This window comes from Antechinus flavipes, chromosome 6 (genome assembly GCF_016432865.1).
Source record: "Antechinus flavipes isolate AdamAnt ecotype Samford, QLD, Australia chromosome 6, AdamAnt_v2, whole genome shotgun sequence".
In the NCBI taxonomy this organism is placed as follows: domain Eukaryota; kingdom Metazoa; phylum Chordata; class Mammalia; order Dasyuromorphia; family Dasyuridae; genus Antechinus; species Antechinus flavipes.
In genome coordinates, this window is record NC_067403.1 from 79,462,671 (window position 1) to 79,481,704 (window position 19,034).

Here is a 19,034-nt window from a genome sequence, read left to right on the forward strand (position 1 = left end):
ATTGAGGAATGGCAGAAAAAAGCTGTGATGGAATACTACAATGGGATAAGAAATGAGCAGGATTATTTCAAGAAAAAAAAACAAAAACTTAAGACTTATTTGAACTGATACAGTAAAGTGAACAGTACCGGAATATGCTGTTACATGATAACAGCAATATTATACAAAGATCAATAGTGAATGACTTAGCTACCCTTAGCAATACAATGATCTAAGACAATACCAAAGAACTCCAGAGTACGAACTAATGTAAACTACAGCATATTATTTTTCACTTTCTTTCTCTTAAAGTTTTCTTCCACAAAATGACTTTTATGGAAATGTTTTCCATGATTACACATGTATCATCTATATCATGTTGTTTGAGGGAGAGAATTGGAACTCATTTTTTTTAATGTTAAAAACTTGTTTTTCCACATAACTGGGGGAAATAAAATATTATTTTAAAAAAGAGAGAGATGCATCATCTTTTAGAATAGAGAAATAGCAGTTCTATTGTATACTTCCATACTCTGATATTAAATTTAATACTTGGCAACACAATGTAGAAAAAACATTAATAACAGGAACAGAACCTACAGGACAGCATGCAAGAGCTAAAAGGAACTAGAGTTTATACTCTATGAAGATCCATTCAAGAAACTGAGGATGCTTAGCCTGAGGTAAGATGATGAAGGGATGACAACTTTGTTCAGCAAATTAAAGCGTTCTCATATGGATGAAGGATTAGGCCTGTTTTATTTGGTTTCAGAGAAGAAAATTAAAAAGACACCGGTAGACATGTGCAAAAATGCTTGTGGCACCCCTTTTTGTAGTGGCAAGAAACTGGAAGCTGAGTGGATGCCCATCAGTTAGAGAATGGCTGAATAAGTTATGGGATATGAACATTATGGAATATTATTGTTCTGTAAGAAACGATCAGCAAGATGATTTCAGAAAAGCCTGGAGAAACTTACATGAACTGATAAGTGAAATGAGCAGAACCAGGAGATCATTATACATGGCAACAGCAAGATTATGTAATGATCAATTCTGATGGATGTGGCTCTTTTCAACAGAAAGGTGTTTCAGGCCAGTTCTAATGGTCTTATGATGGAGAGAGCCATCTGCACCCAGAGAGGACTGAGTGTGGATCACAGCATAGTATTTTCACTTTTTTGTTGTTTGCTTGCATTTTGTTTTCTTTTTCATCTTTGATCTGATTTTTCTTGTGCAACGTGATAAATGTGGAAATATGTATAGAAGAATTGCATGTGTTTAACACATATTAGATTACTTGCTGTCTGGGGAGGGATGGAAAGAAGGAAGGGAGAAAAATTTGGAATACAAGGTTTTGCAAGGGTAAATGTTGAAAAATATCTTTGCATGTATTTTGAAAATAAAAAGTTATTTTTTTTAAAGACACAAATAGAAGCAGAAAAATGATTAATTTAGTTGTGATGTCAGAAAAAAAACAAAAACTTTCTTTCTTCCAGGAGGAATAACTTGTCTTGGGAAGCAGTGGAATCTCCTTGTTCACTGGTCTTCAAAGGATGCATGACAACTTGTTAGGTATGAGGGAGAGGGGATCCTAGTCACAGATTAGATTTTAACATGTTAACATTTTTCATGTCATGGGCCACTTTGGCAATATGGTGATGCTTGTGGCCCCCTTTCCACAACAATATTTTTAAATGAATGAAAATACAATGTATGGGATTACAAAAGCAAAGCAATTGCATTGAAATAGTTATCTATTTCTCTCTGTGTCACACACACACACACACACACACACACACACTAGAGACTCCTTTTGGGTCCAAGCAAAATAAGTATATATCCTCTTTAAATTCTTAAAAACTGTTTATTCCTACCCCATCTCTTGCCCCAGTCTTCTCCTCTGGCTAAATATTTCTAGTCCAGTCTTTATATAGCTAGACTTCATATGACTTGAATTCAAGTCTCATCTCCAACCTAATCATTCACTGGACACACCCTAGCTTATCAATATCCTTACTTAAAATATGTCCATAAATGAACACAACATATCAGATATGGTCTACAGTGAACGTACCATTCCCCCAGTTTTGAATACTATGCTTTAAAAAAAAAAAATCAAGTACTTATTAAGTATTTAATATAGCCTAAAATTTCATCTTTTTGGTGCCATCTGGCAATGCTGATTGCCCCTCTCAACCAGATCTTTAGAGACATCTTGCAAAGTTGATTTTTGAACCCAAGTGTAAGACTTAATACATTTATCCCTATGAAAAATCATCTTGGTCTTTTGATCTGATGACTTAGCCTATTAAGTTTTTTAAAAGTCTTATTTAGCCACTATTACTTCCAGCTTTGTGTTATCTGCAAATATGTTATGCAGAAAATTTATGATTTTATCCAGTTCATCAAAATGTTAACAATCAAAACGCTAAAAATACAATATGTATATGTCCATACACATTTCAATTAGAAAACTTTATCATTCCATTTTTCATAGTTTCTATAACCAGACTTTTTAAAGGAAGCTGTGAAGACTCTAAAGATCCACTTGATATTTTTTTTTTCTTAGAACATCCGTAAGACAAGCCAGACAGAATATTTCTTTCCTTTTGGGGGGGTGGGAGTGGTGAGAGGTAGAATGGGTAAGAGGACGAGGAACAAGAACTGTGATTTCATTGATGAGGAATTCCTTCTACCAATATGGATCAGCATCTTCTCTGCAACTTATAGCCTTGGAAAACTATCTGGTAAACCATAGTGGGCACTGAAAGGTTAAATAAATTATCTAGGATCATACAAGTCATAAAGAGTTCAAGAAAGGCCCCAATTCAGGTCTTCCTGACTGTAAGGCCAGACATCTATCATTGCTTCTTCCACTCAAGATTTCTGAATGAGATTGCTAAGTCTGGAAGAGTCCCCCTCCTCCTCATGAGTCCTTTCATTGCTCAGGAATTTTCCTTTCCCCTGAAGGGCAGCATCTTATGAATGTTCGTCTCTGGCACACTGTAAAAATAGAGGTGGCGGCACAGGGATGAAGCTGGCAATCACTGGCCTTGAACAGAATGAACAGTGGGAGAGATGGGTGACTCATCAATACTAGAACATTTGCTGAGTTTGTTTTCAGCTCAAATCAATGACTAAGCCACCTCTCTTGATATGAAGTGTTACTGGGCTCCGCCACCTTAAAGCAAATTTAAAATCATCTCCTCGGGGATGCAGGAAGATACTGAAACAAAAAGCTATTGATTTACTCTGCAAATTCAATGTCTAGATGCATAATATAAAATTTCAATGATAATTATAGAATTCTAGCTGTGCTACACTCTAGCTGTGTGACCTTGAGTACCTTCATCTCTCTGAGACTCCATTTTCTCTTCCATATGAGGATGTTGGATTAGCTGGTCCCTTCTAGGATTACAATCCCACGACCCCAAAATAGATACACACATTTTACAGACATACCATACATATACATTTGTATATGTATATATTTATATAACTCATAGAAACCAAACAAACCTTTAAAAAAATCACCTTCAAGTTCAAGAAGTGTTAAGTTACTTCTCTTCATTGACCCAAATTTTGTTTCTGAGAAAGGGGGAGGAGAGAAGAAGTAAAAGGAAGCAGCTACTATGATGACTCAGGAAAAAAGGCCATCTTGTCCCATTGCTTCTAGGATTCAGCATGAGTTTTAAAGAAAATATGGCTTTGAAAAGAAGTAAAGCATTTCAATGACTTAACTGGTTAAGCATTTGTTTTACACTGCTAAATCAATATGAAAACTTTATCCCTGCTCCCTCAGTATAGGAATTCCTGTGGGTCTTGTGAATCACAGGACCATAGCTTTGGAAAGAGCTTGCAGGCATCTTGGAAGTGATCAGTGTCTCACCTACATGAATCTCTGACTTTAGCCTAGCATCTGATGAACAATCTAATAAGTGCAAAGAAAAAAGTTGACCTTTGACAAATGTTTGGCAATGGTTGGTTGAATGGCAAGGAAAAAAATAAGACGGAGAAGTGTGAGCAGGGTGATCTTCAGAAGCTTCTCTCTAAAGGAGGCAGGACAAAGTAGGGGAAAGGCGGAAGATAGAAGATCTATAGCCCAAGATTAGGGTTATAACCTAACCTAATTATATGTTCTAAGATATATTGCTCATCGTTTCTCCGGATCTCAGTTTACTCATCTGCAAAATGAGGAAGGATTGGCCCTAAATCCTTCTCTTGACTCCCTAAAATGACAGTCAAGAAACATACTTAATCTCAGATGAATGAGAGGAGATGGTAGTTTAACAGCCCTAATCTGTACCCTTGGTTGCAGCCACTGCTGAATCTCTTCTTGGGACTCTTAGGCATTTCTTGATCATTTGTTGATCATCCCCATCCACCTTCCTCTCTACAACAGAAGGGATATATATATATATATATATATATATATATACACACGTCTTTGGATTTATTCTGGGAGTTTCTCAATTTAGTGCTAAAGGAACACCCTCCAGCCATATTCTGCTGTTCAAGTCCTGCTTCAGACACTCAATGGGGGACCTTGACCAAGTAACTTAGCTCCCTCCAGTTTCTTCACTATGAAAATAATAGCGCCTACTCTCCCCTCTCCCCAGGGTTATTGAGAGATTCAAATGGTTATAAGTATTTGCAAAGCATTTAGCAGAGTACTTGGCACACGATAAGTCCTATATGAATGCTGTTATTGTTATAATGATGGTAGGGGAAACAGAAAATGATTTGTAAAAGACTAAGAAAAAAACTAAGACTCAGTTTTGAGGTGGGGAGATGGAATCAAACAAATAGTTCAAAGGGACTCATTCACTTAGTGCTGACCACTCACGACAACCATTGTTTCTGAATAGTAAGCGCCAGTAGCAAATGACATTAAAGTAAGAGGGAGGAAGGTTTAAAAAAAAATGTTAGCATCTTAAGCAATCCTCACATAGCACAAATGAGCTGGTCTATCACCTTCTCTTATTTCAGTAGGTAGCATCTGATGGCTACATAAAATCACAGGCCATTTCGGACATTAGACATTATGTAGCCAATGCTTTCATTTGATCAAAATCTGATACCCAGAGACAGTTAATAACTTGCTCAACATCACACAGCTACTTAAAACTGACTCAAGTAAGTCTAATTTTTCAGATCAGTATTCTGTCTACTAATAGTAATAGTTCACATTTATGAAGAGCTTTACAATTTATAGAGTATTTTTGCTCACATTCACTTTTGAGAGAAAGTAGGGTAAGAATAATTACTCCCATTTTACAGATGAACAAATTAAGTCTGTGACATGACTTGCTAATGGTTATATAGGTATAGTCTGACTTGTGATTTGAACAAAGATTTCTCCCCATGCCTAGTACACTGTTCTCACAATTATACAATTTTGCAATGTGTCTCTGTGGATCACTGCTCTGTATTATAATTTTACCTTTGGAACAGAGAAATTTGCCACTTCAAGAACACTAATTTAAAGAATTCTAGCTGAAAGGTCAAAACCATTCTGAGCTTTAACCTTTATATTAATGTAGGACAGGATTTGCAAGAAAATAATTGAACTACAAAGAAATTTTTTCCCTTGGGATTTGCTCAAAGAAATATGCTGTTTTGCTTACATCCCTGGAACAAAGTATTCTCCTCCTCCAACACGATCATTCTAAGCATAATAAAAGAGTAATAACAATTGACAGGCTTTTCTGTCTTATCTTTTAAAAACCTGATAGGCCAACAGATTTTGCCCTGTGTTAACTTTGTGGTCATGGAATGGAAATTAGCTGTTACAAGAAGCCATCATCTTGTAGCGAGTAGCCAGTCATTCCAAGAATAAATCAGAGAAACTCACTAACAAAAGTATACACTTTTAACATTCTACTTCAATTTATGAAGCTAATATAAAAACTTGGAACCTCAAATTTCTAAGTAAAGGAACATACAGTTCTCTAGGGTATAAGGCTCTTTGACTCTAGTTCTTGTCAATCATTACTTATTCAATCAACAGTTTTCTAACATCTGAATGAATAAAGATAATAGCTCAAAAACAAGCTATATTTGGTCTTCAACAATATAGAATCTTCAGAACAGAATTTGAAAGGGACGTCTTGCAATATCATTTTAAAAGAAACTCAATTTACAAGAGAGGATTATCCTCATTAAAAATTATGTATCACAAGGCACATAATGAAGTATTAAAAATAATCCTACTGACAAACTATTAATATGCATTTATGCTATCAGTTCCATATATACATATGTGTATATACACATACACACACGAACAAAACACACACACACATATATGGCATGAGCTCTCATGTACCTGAAAAGTTTACAAACATTTTGATTTTAAAATTTGGATCATCTCATATTTCCATATTTGCAATAGACCATCTTCAGTCACATCTTTAAATTTTACAATTGGAAGTTAATGTTTTAAAAACTGCCTCATTTAAAAAATGACTCCAATAAAAGAGCCTATTTTTCTATTGATAATATTATTATTGGATAGAAGCCCTCTATCCAATATCCAATATCAATCTAATAAGCAATTATTAGATACGTATATGCAAGGCCCAAGAAATAGTACTTCTTTTATAAAAGTGAATTTTCCCAGATAAGTGAAATGTTTGTATTTATATGCTTTTTTCAAATGGCAATCCCTTTTTCCATGGTCATCTATTTGAAGTGTCTTCCCTACCTTCCTAAAGGGAATCCTGAACAAATCTATCTTTTCCTTGATGACTCAGAATTATTAATGGGAAAAATTAATTATTAGACTGTGTTCTAAAGTGAAATTCTCAGGGGTTACCGAGATATGTAGGCTATTTGCCTTTAATTTAATTGGTCCTAGGCTACTGTGTTTTTTGAGTTCTCATAATTAAATTTTTCTAGTTTTAATTTTCTCCCTTTCTATCACTTGTCATTTCAGACTGTTTTCAGTGTTTGCCTGGAATAACTTATATTGATTCTAATTTGCTGCCTTCAAGCTGCAATGGGCAGGGAATCCAGATAACCAAATTTGTAATGTCTGTATCAAAAGTCAAAGTAAATAGATTCTGATTGAGAACTTAAGGGGTTCTCCTCCTATCAGTAAGAAGAAGAAGAACAACAACAACAACTCAATAACAGTATTTGCATAGTGCTTTCAGGTTTGCAAAGCATTTTATCTAGGGCTTTTTTTACTTTTGTGCTTGATTCCAAATTTGGAAGTTTGATCTAGATAGCTTAAATTGCTGAATATTGATCGAAATCGCCCAATTTTAATCAATAATCAACAATTGTGGATTTCAGTACAAAATATCTGCATAAAAGCTTTATTTAGCTAATAGAATGATCCCTGGAGATGCAAGAACCTTAAATTCTGCTTTTGATCTTGTTTTAATTTAGCTTGTTAAATGAACTCTTAAATAAGTCAAAAGTGTAGGAACTATTGATTATTAGGAATTCTAGAAATTTCTTTTTTAAAGGCCAATGGGGTGTAGTGATTCTTTGAAAATGAAATGTCTTTATATTTGTGTATTATACATGCTAGAGGCATTAGAACTAAAAGAGATTATCTAGTTCAATTTCTTTTTTTCTGCAAATGAGGAAAAATGAGGCATGGGTAAGTAACTTGCTGAAAAATAGCTAATAATACACACCAATGTAACATAAAAGATGATGAATTTCATCCTCTACTCTTATCAGACAACAGAAATGATAAAGCAGTTTTGTTTTTTTGTTTTTCTTATAGAATTTCAGTTGTGTAAAATGGACTTAGAAGATATTGATGCCCATTTCAAACCAAAGACAATGTGAACTGAAGAAGCTTTCTTGTTTTAAATTTTAGAAGAAAAAAAGGAACTATTTGCAATGAAGCAGTACTGCCTCAAGGAAGAAACAGCCATGCTAACATGAAAAAACACATTTTATTGCACTTAAGTTATAAGAAAATAAAATTTCTAAGTGAATCAAACCATAGACACAATCCCTTTAAAGGTTGTTTTCCTCCCTCATGTCAGGTTGTTACATAACTAAATTAACCAACTGGAATCTGATTGTTTTAAATCAGACTATAAATAAAACAAAAAACAGGAGGAGGAATAAAAAACAAGATCGCCTAGGATACAGTGTTAAACCACTTTCACAGTTCAGCTTGAGTTGTGGCTCTTGGAGAATGAGGCAAAACCATTCGACTTATTCATTCATTTTGTTTGTTTGCATGTGACGCCTTTACTACAAAAACGAAATCGTTTCTGCTTTGTCAGTTACTCACAGCAATAAAACTGTAACAGCTGTTTTTTTTTTTTCCCAAATACTGTAGAACACTAAGACTGACCAGCGACTGTATTTTCATTTTGTATTTTATAGTTTTAAAAAATATTTTGTCAGTTTTATTATGTATGTTCATTCCATTCACCACAGCCCTCAAAAAGAAAAGTTTCCCAACAGAACAGGCTGGAATAGCTTTGTTCTAAGGAATGTGTTTTTCATTTTTGCCCAGAAAAAAAAAAAAGAAAATAAGCTTTGCACACACTCTCAATTCTTTACTTGCAGGCAAACTTCACTCTTTATTGTCTGAAACTCTCCCACTCTCAGCCTCTTAGAGGCACAGATGGCTCAAGTTTCAGTGGCAAAAAGTCTTTTTTTTTTTTTCCGTAACCAAACTAGAGCAAATTTGGAATTCAGTCTGGGACTAAAACGTCACAGCAGAAAAAAAATAAAAAAAAATAATTTGCTTTTTTTCTCTTTCATTTAGCAGCATAAATAAGTTTGGCCACTGGGAATACAGTACAGGGGTGGGACAACAATCCCATGTTTGAAGACCTACTTCTAGCACCAGCATCGAGAATTAAATCCATCTCAGGACTCACAGAACCCAGGACAACTTGCCACCTCAGAGCAACATATGCATTGAAGAGTGTAAATGGAAGCAACAGGAAATAGTTTAACAGAGGCTAATACTGTGATTGATTGACATTGGCAATGGTTGGCAAAAAAAAAAAAAAAAAAAAAAAAAAAAAGAAAAAAGAAAGCTTTTTTTATGATAACTGTACAAAAACAATTCACAGTAAAAACTTTTAGCTTTTCCACTCCAGAAATGACTTTTTTTGTTGCAGATGCTCTCTCTAATTTGAAAAGGCAACCAGTCCACATTTCGATGTTATTGCAGCTCCTTTCTAGACCTCGGTGGTAAAAGAACAAGTTAGCAGGATTTGGAACAAGGTTTCAGCATCGCACTGCCCAATGACCACTTGAGAGGAAAATAAAGAAATAATTGCACCTGGTTTGATTTAGAAAGTCATATTTTGCAAAGCTGCCCCCAGTCCAAAGTGAAGCCTTGTACGTGATGAGACAGCAGATGCCTCGCTTGTCAGCTACGGTTTGTCATCTCGTCTTCCCCTTCGTCTGTAGGTCTCTACAATCTGTTGCCCCAAGCCAACATCCTGCACCACGGAGAACAAGGGATTTTTTTTTTTTTTTTTGCAGGGGGAAGGGCAGGGAGTACATCTTCTACATGTTTGGACAAATTCATCTTTTCTGCTCTTCACTTCATGTCCACATCAAAGTCCAGCACCAGCAGCTTTGTTTCCTCAGTCCCATTGCGGCTTCCAACTGCACACACTAGCTTTGTGTTAGAGGCCCTGATCCGCCACACGACTCCCCCACTGCCCCCACTCTCCAATGTGACTAGGTTTCGGATAAATTCACCCGTTTTCAAGTCCCACAGTTTTACAGTCCCATCATCTGAGCTGGTAATTACAAAGTTCTTGTTGAACTGTAAACAGGTCACAGCACTCTGATGTTTGTTGGGACCTAAGAAAACCACAAAAATTTAGTTATTGGTTAGAAACCATGGGTATGGGTTATATATATAGTAATTTGTAGACTTCTACATTAGAACATGCAGTAAATGAAATATTTAAAGCTTTACATATTTAGAAATCTTGTTCTGTTCTTTTTTTTTTTAAATTAAAAAAAAGACGAGTATGGATATGGGGAAATCTGGGAGGCATTTGTGATTGAAATTTATTTTCTAGAGATCTATTTATTCAGAAACCTTGGAAATATTTCATTTTCAAAATGCCAGGATAAAAGTTTTTTCTGAGTTATAGTAGTGGTATTACAGTTTCATGCATTGCGTTGAGGACTAGTTTTTGTGTGTGACCCACCACCTTTAACCTTTCAGTTGTTTATTCAAAAGTACCACACAACTTAATGAGTACGACTCTAACGATAAAACAAGACACTGCTATTGCTGTCACCTTAATGTCTAGCTGAAAAAATAGTTTTTCTCTATAATTGCTTAAGAGTATGAGTAATCAAAATTGACCTCAAACTCTCACAGTATTCAAGAGTATTCAAGAGTTGATGGAAGTCTAACAAGACAGAAAGTTTGCAAGCACTGTAGGAAAAAATGTTTAAAACTTGGGAAAATCAGAATAAATTTGAGAATAAAAAAATTAAGAATCTCACTTGAGAGACAACCATTAAAACTGATTTAGAGAGCATGAAATAACAGTAAAACATGAAATGAAACTCGTAAGTGATTGATTTCCAAATGGGAGTTTTCAATGGATTACCCTCATACAACATGCTACTTCCCATCCAAGTGATTCCATTACAAAATATTTGTTAAAGACTTCCTTGAAGGATAATGTTGTTAAAAAAAAAAATTACCCAGGCATGGGTTCTATCAATAAAAAGTTATAATTATAAAAAAAAAAATGTTTGATCCAGTCTCCTTTTCAGCTTACTTTATGTTCAGTAAAATACGTGATAAAAAAAAAAAAAAAAGACTTCCTTAAAGAAAAAAAATATTAAAGTGATTTTAACGAATTATAAAGGAAATTTTAAAAATGCAAGTTTTCATGCCAATGCAACTCTACTCCTCACCCAAAAACAAATGTTAAATTCAAGTTAAATAGTTGTTGAATCCCAGTTCTACCTTCCACATGTTCCCTTAAACAAATTGCTATATAATTGGTATATTCTGAAAGCAACATGTTAAGTTTTTCTTATGTGCAATGTTGTTTTTAGAAAGAATCTACACTCTAATTTTATGTGGGCTGTTTACTGGATACATGTAGTAAGTCATTAAAATAATTTTCCTTTTCAAAATAAAGCTTTTTTTCACCAAATTGAATATGGTCCTTACAGGCGTAGTTCAAAGGAAAAAATGTTCATAGGATCATGTAAATTAAAAGCAATCCAGTTTCTGTTTAAAGAAACAGACAATTCAACATTCTTTAGATAATTACTACTAAATTTAGTTACTTAAACTCACCTTGCAACGTCTGTAAACACTGTCCTGTTTTTATATCCCAGATTTTAACTGTGGAATCTGCATTTCCAGAGACAAGAATATTGTCCTTGAGTTCCATTCCACTAGTTAATGACTGATGTCCTGTTAATGTGTGAATGCAGTTCCCTGTTTCCACATCCCAGACGCGGATTGAAGTATCAAGAGATCCACTCACCACATGGATGCCATCAAACTAAAAGAAAGAGATTCTATTAGCAATGAACTTGAATATGGTATTTGTCATGATGAGAACCCATGTTGTAGGAGACATGAACTCAACTCTCATGCAAAGTCACTCAGGCCAGTGAAATCAAGCAAATCACACTGAGCAAGTTGTCAAAAAGCTTCTGCTACCAATGCATGGCACTATATCACTTGGCTGCAGAAATACTCTTAAACTAAAAAAAAAAAAAAAAAAAAAGAAAAAGAAAAAGAGAAAAAAGGCAACATTGTACAACAGTAATTCTAATACTTCATAAATGCAAAGTGAACACAGAACATCTCATTTTTAAGCCTTTTTTATTTTTTAGAAGTACCCATCCCCCTTGGCATCTACATACCTTGGGATGGTTCTGGCATCAATGAGAAAACCAATGACTATTACCTCCAGCAGGAAGTTGAACCTGCTGACATAACTTGTGATAATGGAAGTGCTTATCAGCATCTAAATATAGGAAAGGACTGGAGACAACTTTTCACAGTGCTCAAATCTCATTTAGAAACTGCATAGAAAAGTAGTACAGTATTTATAAGAACCTAAAACTAATTAGGAAATATGCTAACAAATAATGAATCATGTTTGCAATTAGGAATGGTGCCATTCTGATGACAGACTTACTGCAAGACCCATATCATTCCTTGCTACTTTTATTTCCACCGAGTAAATGACCATCAACCCAAACAAAATTAAGATGATGCCAACATTGTCATTTTCAGTTTGTGGACCAATGATTCACTTAAATGAAAATTTCAGTGTTATTAGTGTTCACAAAAAAAAAAAAAAAAAAAAAAAACTTTCTAAACTGATTGTCCCACAAAACTTTCCTCCTCCTCTTAAACAGCCACCACCACCATCACCACCAAATCATTTGTCCAGTGTCAAAAATCATTTCAAGGTGGCAATGGTGCCAAAATCAACAGTGTACTGCATCTACTAAAACAAGTTTTAATTTGAAAATGAAAATGTCAATATAAGCAATCTATCACATACAGATTATAGATGGACATTAGCTAGTGAAGCGAAATGTACATGAAAACTTTTTTAAATGAAAATGAGAATATCTGGGGGAACCAAATACATAGTAACAACTATTTTTTTTTTCTAAAGAGCACATCAGTTTAGCTTCTTAACTTTGAAAACAGTGGTACATTTATTTAAGGAAACACTTAAATTGAAGTGTTAAAAATCCAGTCTAGAAGTGGATTTTTGAAACTTTTTTGTCTTATGGATCCCTTAGGCAATTTGGTAAAATCTAAGGGCTTCTCCACAGACTGAAGTATGCCAAATGTATATAAATGATTACAAAAGAAAACCAATTAAAATAGTTATAAAAAAATTAAAGTCAGTTCATTACAGAACCTCTGGTTAGATGAAATCTCCTTATAAGAACTGATCTAGGAACACCTCTGGCAGAGAAACAGCAGCCTCTTGCAGTAGGCTGCAGTTATGAGTAAGGATGGAATCCCAATTACATGGTCCATCAAACTCAAGCTACCAATGTCAAGGGGAACTTTTTGGCTAAATTAATCCTTGGCTAAGGAGGGAATTAAAACCAGGTTTACTCTGGTAACAATATCTATTGTAGCACAACTAAAGAATCCAAAGTAGCAGGCTCCAGCTTTTAAACACAGATATTTCTATTTTTGAATGAAATTACATAATAAAGTAGAAAATGGTAAAACACATCATTCCAAAATATCATGTTTTTCTCATACTCATGGTATAAGTGGTACACAAGTTATAGGAAAATTCTGTTCTTACTATTTTTCTTGTACTCCTATGGAACATCATTTATGAGACAATTTATTATTGCAGTTTTTACAAACATATGATTAGTTAGTAAAACATTCCTGGGATGTATCACACAGGATCTCTTACCTGTAATGAATAGACTCTATTAGTATGCCCTTGCAGTGTGTGTAGACAAGTCTCAGTCTCTGGATCCCACACCTTCACCATGAAATCATATGCTCCACTAACAACCCTCCTGCCATCATATTGAACACATCGGACTGCAGCTACATGACCCATCAGGACATGTAAACACTGGCCTGTCTCAATGTCCCAAACCCTAAGCGTAGCATCTCGAGAACCGCTAACAACCCTGGAGGAAAAAAAATAAAAACACAATTTAAAATCTAAGTGTCTGACAGTGGACCATGTCTAACAGAGTTAAAAATGAATCTGATACAGAAGTTAAAATATACTTCATTAGTTAAGGAGAGGAAAGCATATGGAGGATGAAAAGGAAGCATGTGCATTTAAGAACCACATAACTCTTAGAAAAATGTATTCAATATCATACCTGCTACAGTGATTCTTGAAGGTCAAAATGATGTAATAATTAAACAAACACCTTTTGTATTTATAAAGTAACTTGTTTCAAAAGAATTCAAAATTCTCACATTTTCACATTTGGTCTTATGATATTTTTAAGAATTAGGGATGGATGTAATACCCACATTTGGGAAATAAGCAAAGAGCAATTAACACGTAACATAACTGGAACTAGAATTCAGATTACCTGATGCCTAATCTAATAGACTTACCTAGCAGATCATAGTGTCTTTGCATTGCTTAAATAGCTTCCAATTCAATTCAAATTAGAAATGAAAATAGAATTTAACTGCATTCATTCATAACCACTTGTGTTAAGACATTGCATTAACATTCTATATTCTTCACTATCTCTACACATCAAAATTCTAACATGGAATATGCTGAATAGTTCTTACTTTCTTACTGAGAACAATGTTACTGTTAATATGGTAGAAGAAGACTGAAATGGTGTCATAATAAGGGATATAATATAGAAATATTTGCTTAAAGAATACACTAGTTTCATATATTTCTTTTTTTAATTACTGTAAAATACACACTGGTCTCCATTTAAACAAATTAAGCAGTTAGATGATACAGTGGATATAGTCTCAGATATTTACAAAAAATGATTACTTAACTGTCTGCCTCAGTTTCCTCAACTGCAAGATATGGATAATTACAGCATCTATCTCAAAGGGTTGTTGTGAGGATTAAAAAAGACAGTATACCTAAATGCTTATCATAATGCCTACAATATAAATGCTTATTCCTTCTTTTCATCCTTTCCCTATAGGAAATGCAATGTAACATTACTAGGCTGCATGTAACAATATGAAGCGACAATGAAGTAAGAACCAGGAAAACAGTATCAAGAATGAAAAACATGAGAAAAGACAAAAAAAGCTGACATGGAATAAAGGATTATATATGTATGTGTGGAAACAAAGGTGAAAAAAAAAAGTTCTTTAAGAAAAACACATTAGGCTCAGATGAGTACTCTAATAATCAACTCAATTCAACAGAGAAAACAAATCTTGAGCATTAACTAAATGTTCTGTGTTGTATTAGATGTGATTTGCTCAAGCTAAGACAGTCATATAATAATTTTTATTTTTACATTACAATCACATTTATACAAACTTTCACATGAATGGTTTTTCAAACAGCTAGTCCCTAAGCTATTGAGGAAAAAAATGTTTTTAAAGAATTCTGTACCATTTCATCTACAAATTAGGACACACTGTAATGGATTGAATTGGAATACAATGGCACATAGAGGCTTAATAGGTTTAAAAAGTCAGGTTTATAGAAGACCAGATTACCAAGTAGAGGTTATTTTAAAGATGTTTTCCTTTGCTATAAATTGCTCTATGTGATTCTAACTACAAATTCTCATATCCATGGTCCTCTGCTATAAACATTTTATATTTTATTTATTTTATATATATACATATATATATATATGTATATATATATATATATATATGTGTGTGTGTGTGTGTGTGTGTATAGTAAGTCTAAGTATGACTTCTTTGAAACTTCTAATTTTTTTTCCTTGGAAAAGTTACTATTCCTGCACTATTGTACTTTGCACTATTATGCCATTTTTGTCTGAAAATGTATTCATATGGATTCTTTGGTACTCTCACACAACTTTCCTGTGTGGAAGGTAAGAGGAAACATTGTTGTTTAAGTGTACAGATAATAACCCAGAGTAATTTGGAATTATGGAGTTTTTAGGAATGGCAACCATAAATACTCATTTTACAGATAAAAATCTAAGGCCTAGAAAAGGGAAAACTTTACGGCATCTTAGTGACAAAGCCAAGAATCCAATCAGATTGGGGCGAAAGGAAGGAGGGAATCTAGTGTTGTAATGGTCCAGTCTAACCCTCTATTTTTTTCAGACCAACTTAAAAATTTATTTCACACAGGAGTACTGAAGATACTATCTACAAACAACATAACAGTGATCATTTTGAAAGGCTGGCTAAGAAAATTCAAATGACACTAAATGTTAGTGTAAATTCCTGCTTAATAGTTGTTGTCTTCGTTGTCATTGTCATCACCACCACTACCACCACCATCATCTATGGCAACAAAATAGCATCTTAAAGGCAATTAAATGCCTATTTAAAGTTGAAACCTGAAAATGACTGTATAATTGATACCTAATAGTAGTCAGTAGAAACTGATTTCAGCAATGCAAGACAATCATTTTACCAAGGTTTTTGCTCTTACCGCTTTTCATGGAGGTGCATACAGCGAACAGTGGAGGTGTGTCCATATAAAGTATGTATACATTCTCCAGTCTCTGCATTCCAAACTTTAAGAGTACGATCAGTAGATCCACTGATGATGATATTGTCTCTCATTTGTGATGACCATACTCCACCAGTGTGTCCTACTAATGTTCTCAAACACTGGAAAAAAAAATTAACCTCAAGATCTTACTTTTGAATAAAAAGCAAAATTTAAACATCATTCATAAAATCTTTTTATCATTCATTAAAATCTGTGTTGAAAAAGGTTCAACATTGAGTTGCCAGAAGCATCAGAAAATAATTTTTAATTTTGACATAAGAATCATGTCAACTCATACATTCAGCAGCATGTCACAATGAATGTCACAAAGGGCTAAGTAGATAGAAAACAAATGTTTATTACTAAGGTGTGATAGTTCCAGGCTGGCCTTTTTTGATGAAAGAATATTAAATTGTAACTTAGTTTCTTTCATGGGAATGATTTTAGTCAAAGAATGCCAACAGTATGGGGTGTGGTTGCATACCACATTTCATCTGAGCCTGCCCGAAGGCAGTAGTTATGATCCAGCCAACCTACTTCCAGACATGTAAAGACAGACTTTAAACCTTGAAGATAAATCCCACACTAATATTACACCACGGAAATGTGAAGTTCCTTTTTTATCTTCAAATCTGACTTGAGATATTTAGAAGATTAACGACTACTAATTGAAGTACTGCATAAAAAACTGTTAAAACAAAACAAAACTGGAAATTTTCTATATATTCCTTTCCTTTTACTATAACTTTTTTTTTTAACAGAAAAATGGTCAATTAATCAATCTGTGCAATGCTATTGCACTAGACAGATAAGTGCTAGACTTCAGTACTATTACAAGGGATACTATTGTGTGTCTTCAAGGTGACTGCTTGGACTGCTTTTTCCTATCAAACTTCAATTTCAATGCTTTGTCTGTTCAGTATTATGTCATATAACCTGAAATTAGTTTAATCTAACATGAAACATTTAATTTTTAAATTAAATGTAGCTTATAAATGGAACAGATGCATAGGGAAAACAAATCTCTCACAATCACAACTTTTTTAAAAGAAAAGAAGTAATATGCCATTCAGGTTGATAATGGTAAGAAAGTTAAAAGTTAAATGAAGATAAAGTACATTTGCTCAAATTCTCAATTTATCTATGACTAGATCATATTACATCAAGATGACTTTCACAAACCTAGGGCTTGTTATATAAACTGTTTATTGCTAAAAATAAGTGGGTGCTAATAATTTGCCATACTTTCTCATTTGCCATTACATGGAAAAAATAAATATAAGATTTCATGATCTTTAAAGCAAACTCACTTTGCCTGTGATTGCTGACCAAACTTTCAGGGTGTTGTCATCAGAACCACTCACTATCCTGTTTCCACAAAACTGTAAGCATGTGATCACATGATCATCATGTCCTTTGAGCACCTGATAAGACAAACAAGAACCAGAAAAGTGTAACTAATTTTTTTTTTCATATTACACAAGGGAAAAAGTACATATAAGAAGAAATACCTTTAAATACACTATCTAGAATGAAAATGCATATAAAATATACCAAATCTCATTCTTATGGCAGATGAACTAAGTTTAGGAAATTTAAATGCAAATGCATCCTATTATCCATTACTTTTGTTTAGAAATTCAAAATTTACAAATTTTACTGAACCAATCTCATTTTAAAAATAGTTGAGAAGTTGAGAAGAGCTCTTACATATGAATTGAGTATTCAAGAAGCTAAATATTGATCTATCTAGTTCTAATTATTTTTTAGACAGTGATTTTCTAAACTATCTTTAAAATTTACATAAGTATGAAAGACAGTATTTTAGCCACTATAGGAAGTTATTTTCTTTTAAGAAGAAAATTAAATACTATTTTAGATGAATATGTTTCATTATTTAGCTAAGATGGCATATTAAATTAAAACTTTTTGACAAAAGTCACGCTTTCTTTTAAATAAATATATATGTATGTGTGTATCAAAAATTTCAAGTATTCTTTAACTTTTCCAATACATGAAAACTATAGTAATGCATAGAAAATACGAAATAAAGTCTAAATTCATGCAAATCTCACAGTATAAAAAATGCTACTAAAAAGTTAAAGGAAACAGCCAACAAAACTGAGCAATTAAATATACACTAAGTGTGTATAATCTGTAAATGATTTATTATAAAATCCAAGAGGATGCTCAAAACTTTTCACTCATTTGCAAATAGAAGTAGTAGAAACATATACATTGTCATACTCAATTTTACATGTCTTTCCCCATCAGATTTAATTATTTTTTCAGATTAGAGAAAGAAATTCACTATAGAACTCAACAATTATTCTTTATTTTTTTAAATTAAATTTTATTTTATTTTCATGAAAAACTTTCTTCTTTCTTTCTTCCTTCCCCACAATGAGAAAGCAAGCAAAATAATACCCCTATTAACAAACTTGGATAATAAAGCAAAACAAATTTCTACATTGATCATGCCCTGTTCTACCTCACCCCAAAATCGCATTCTGTACTTTAGGCCATCATGTGTCTGTCAGAAGGTGGGCTTTTAAGAATTGTGGTTGGAACATGGCAACTAGGTCTCATGGTAGATCTAACACTGGGCCTGAAGTCGAGAAAACCTGAGTTCAAGTTCAGTCTCAGATACGTACTGGTTGGGTGACCTTGAGTAAAAGTCACTGACCCCTATTTGCCTTAATTGCCTCATCAGTAAAATGAGCTTGAGAAGGAAATGACAAACCACTCTAAACTGGGTCAAGAAAACTCCCAAATAAGGGGTCACAAAGAGTTAAGTGTGACTGAAAATGACTAAACAACAACAATAATATTACTAAGCTTTTAAAGCTGTTTGTCCTTAGAATATTAGTGTTATTAAATAAAGTTGTCCACCTGGTTCTGCTCAGAAGTATGTCT

General features: G+C 33.7%; 1 protein-coding gene across 3 annotated transcripts in view; it reads right to left on the reverse strand.

Moving 5' to 3' along the window:
- Positions 1–7,876: 7,876 nt before the first annotated feature.
- FBXW7 (F-box and WD repeat domain containing 7) overlaps positions 7,877–19,034 on the reverse strand; it is a 109,468-nt gene continuing 98,310 nt past the window's right edge. For all 3 annotated transcript variants that reach the window (XM_051966181.1, XM_051966183.1, XM_051966182.1), the window contains 5 exons: positions 17,429–17,542; positions 16,056–16,237; positions 13,371–13,596; positions 11,255–11,465; positions 7,877–9,783 (listed from right to left, as the gene is read on the reverse strand). In XM_051966181.1, coding sequence (XP_051822141.1) covers positions 9,515–9,783; positions 11,255–11,465; positions 13,371–13,596; positions 16,056–16,237; positions 17,429–17,542 — 1,002 coding nt within the window. In that variant the 3' untranslated portion in view covers positions 7,877–9,514. The remainder of the gene's footprint in view (positions 9,784–11,254; positions 11,466–13,370; positions 13,597–16,055; positions 16,238–17,428; positions 17,543–19,034) is intronic.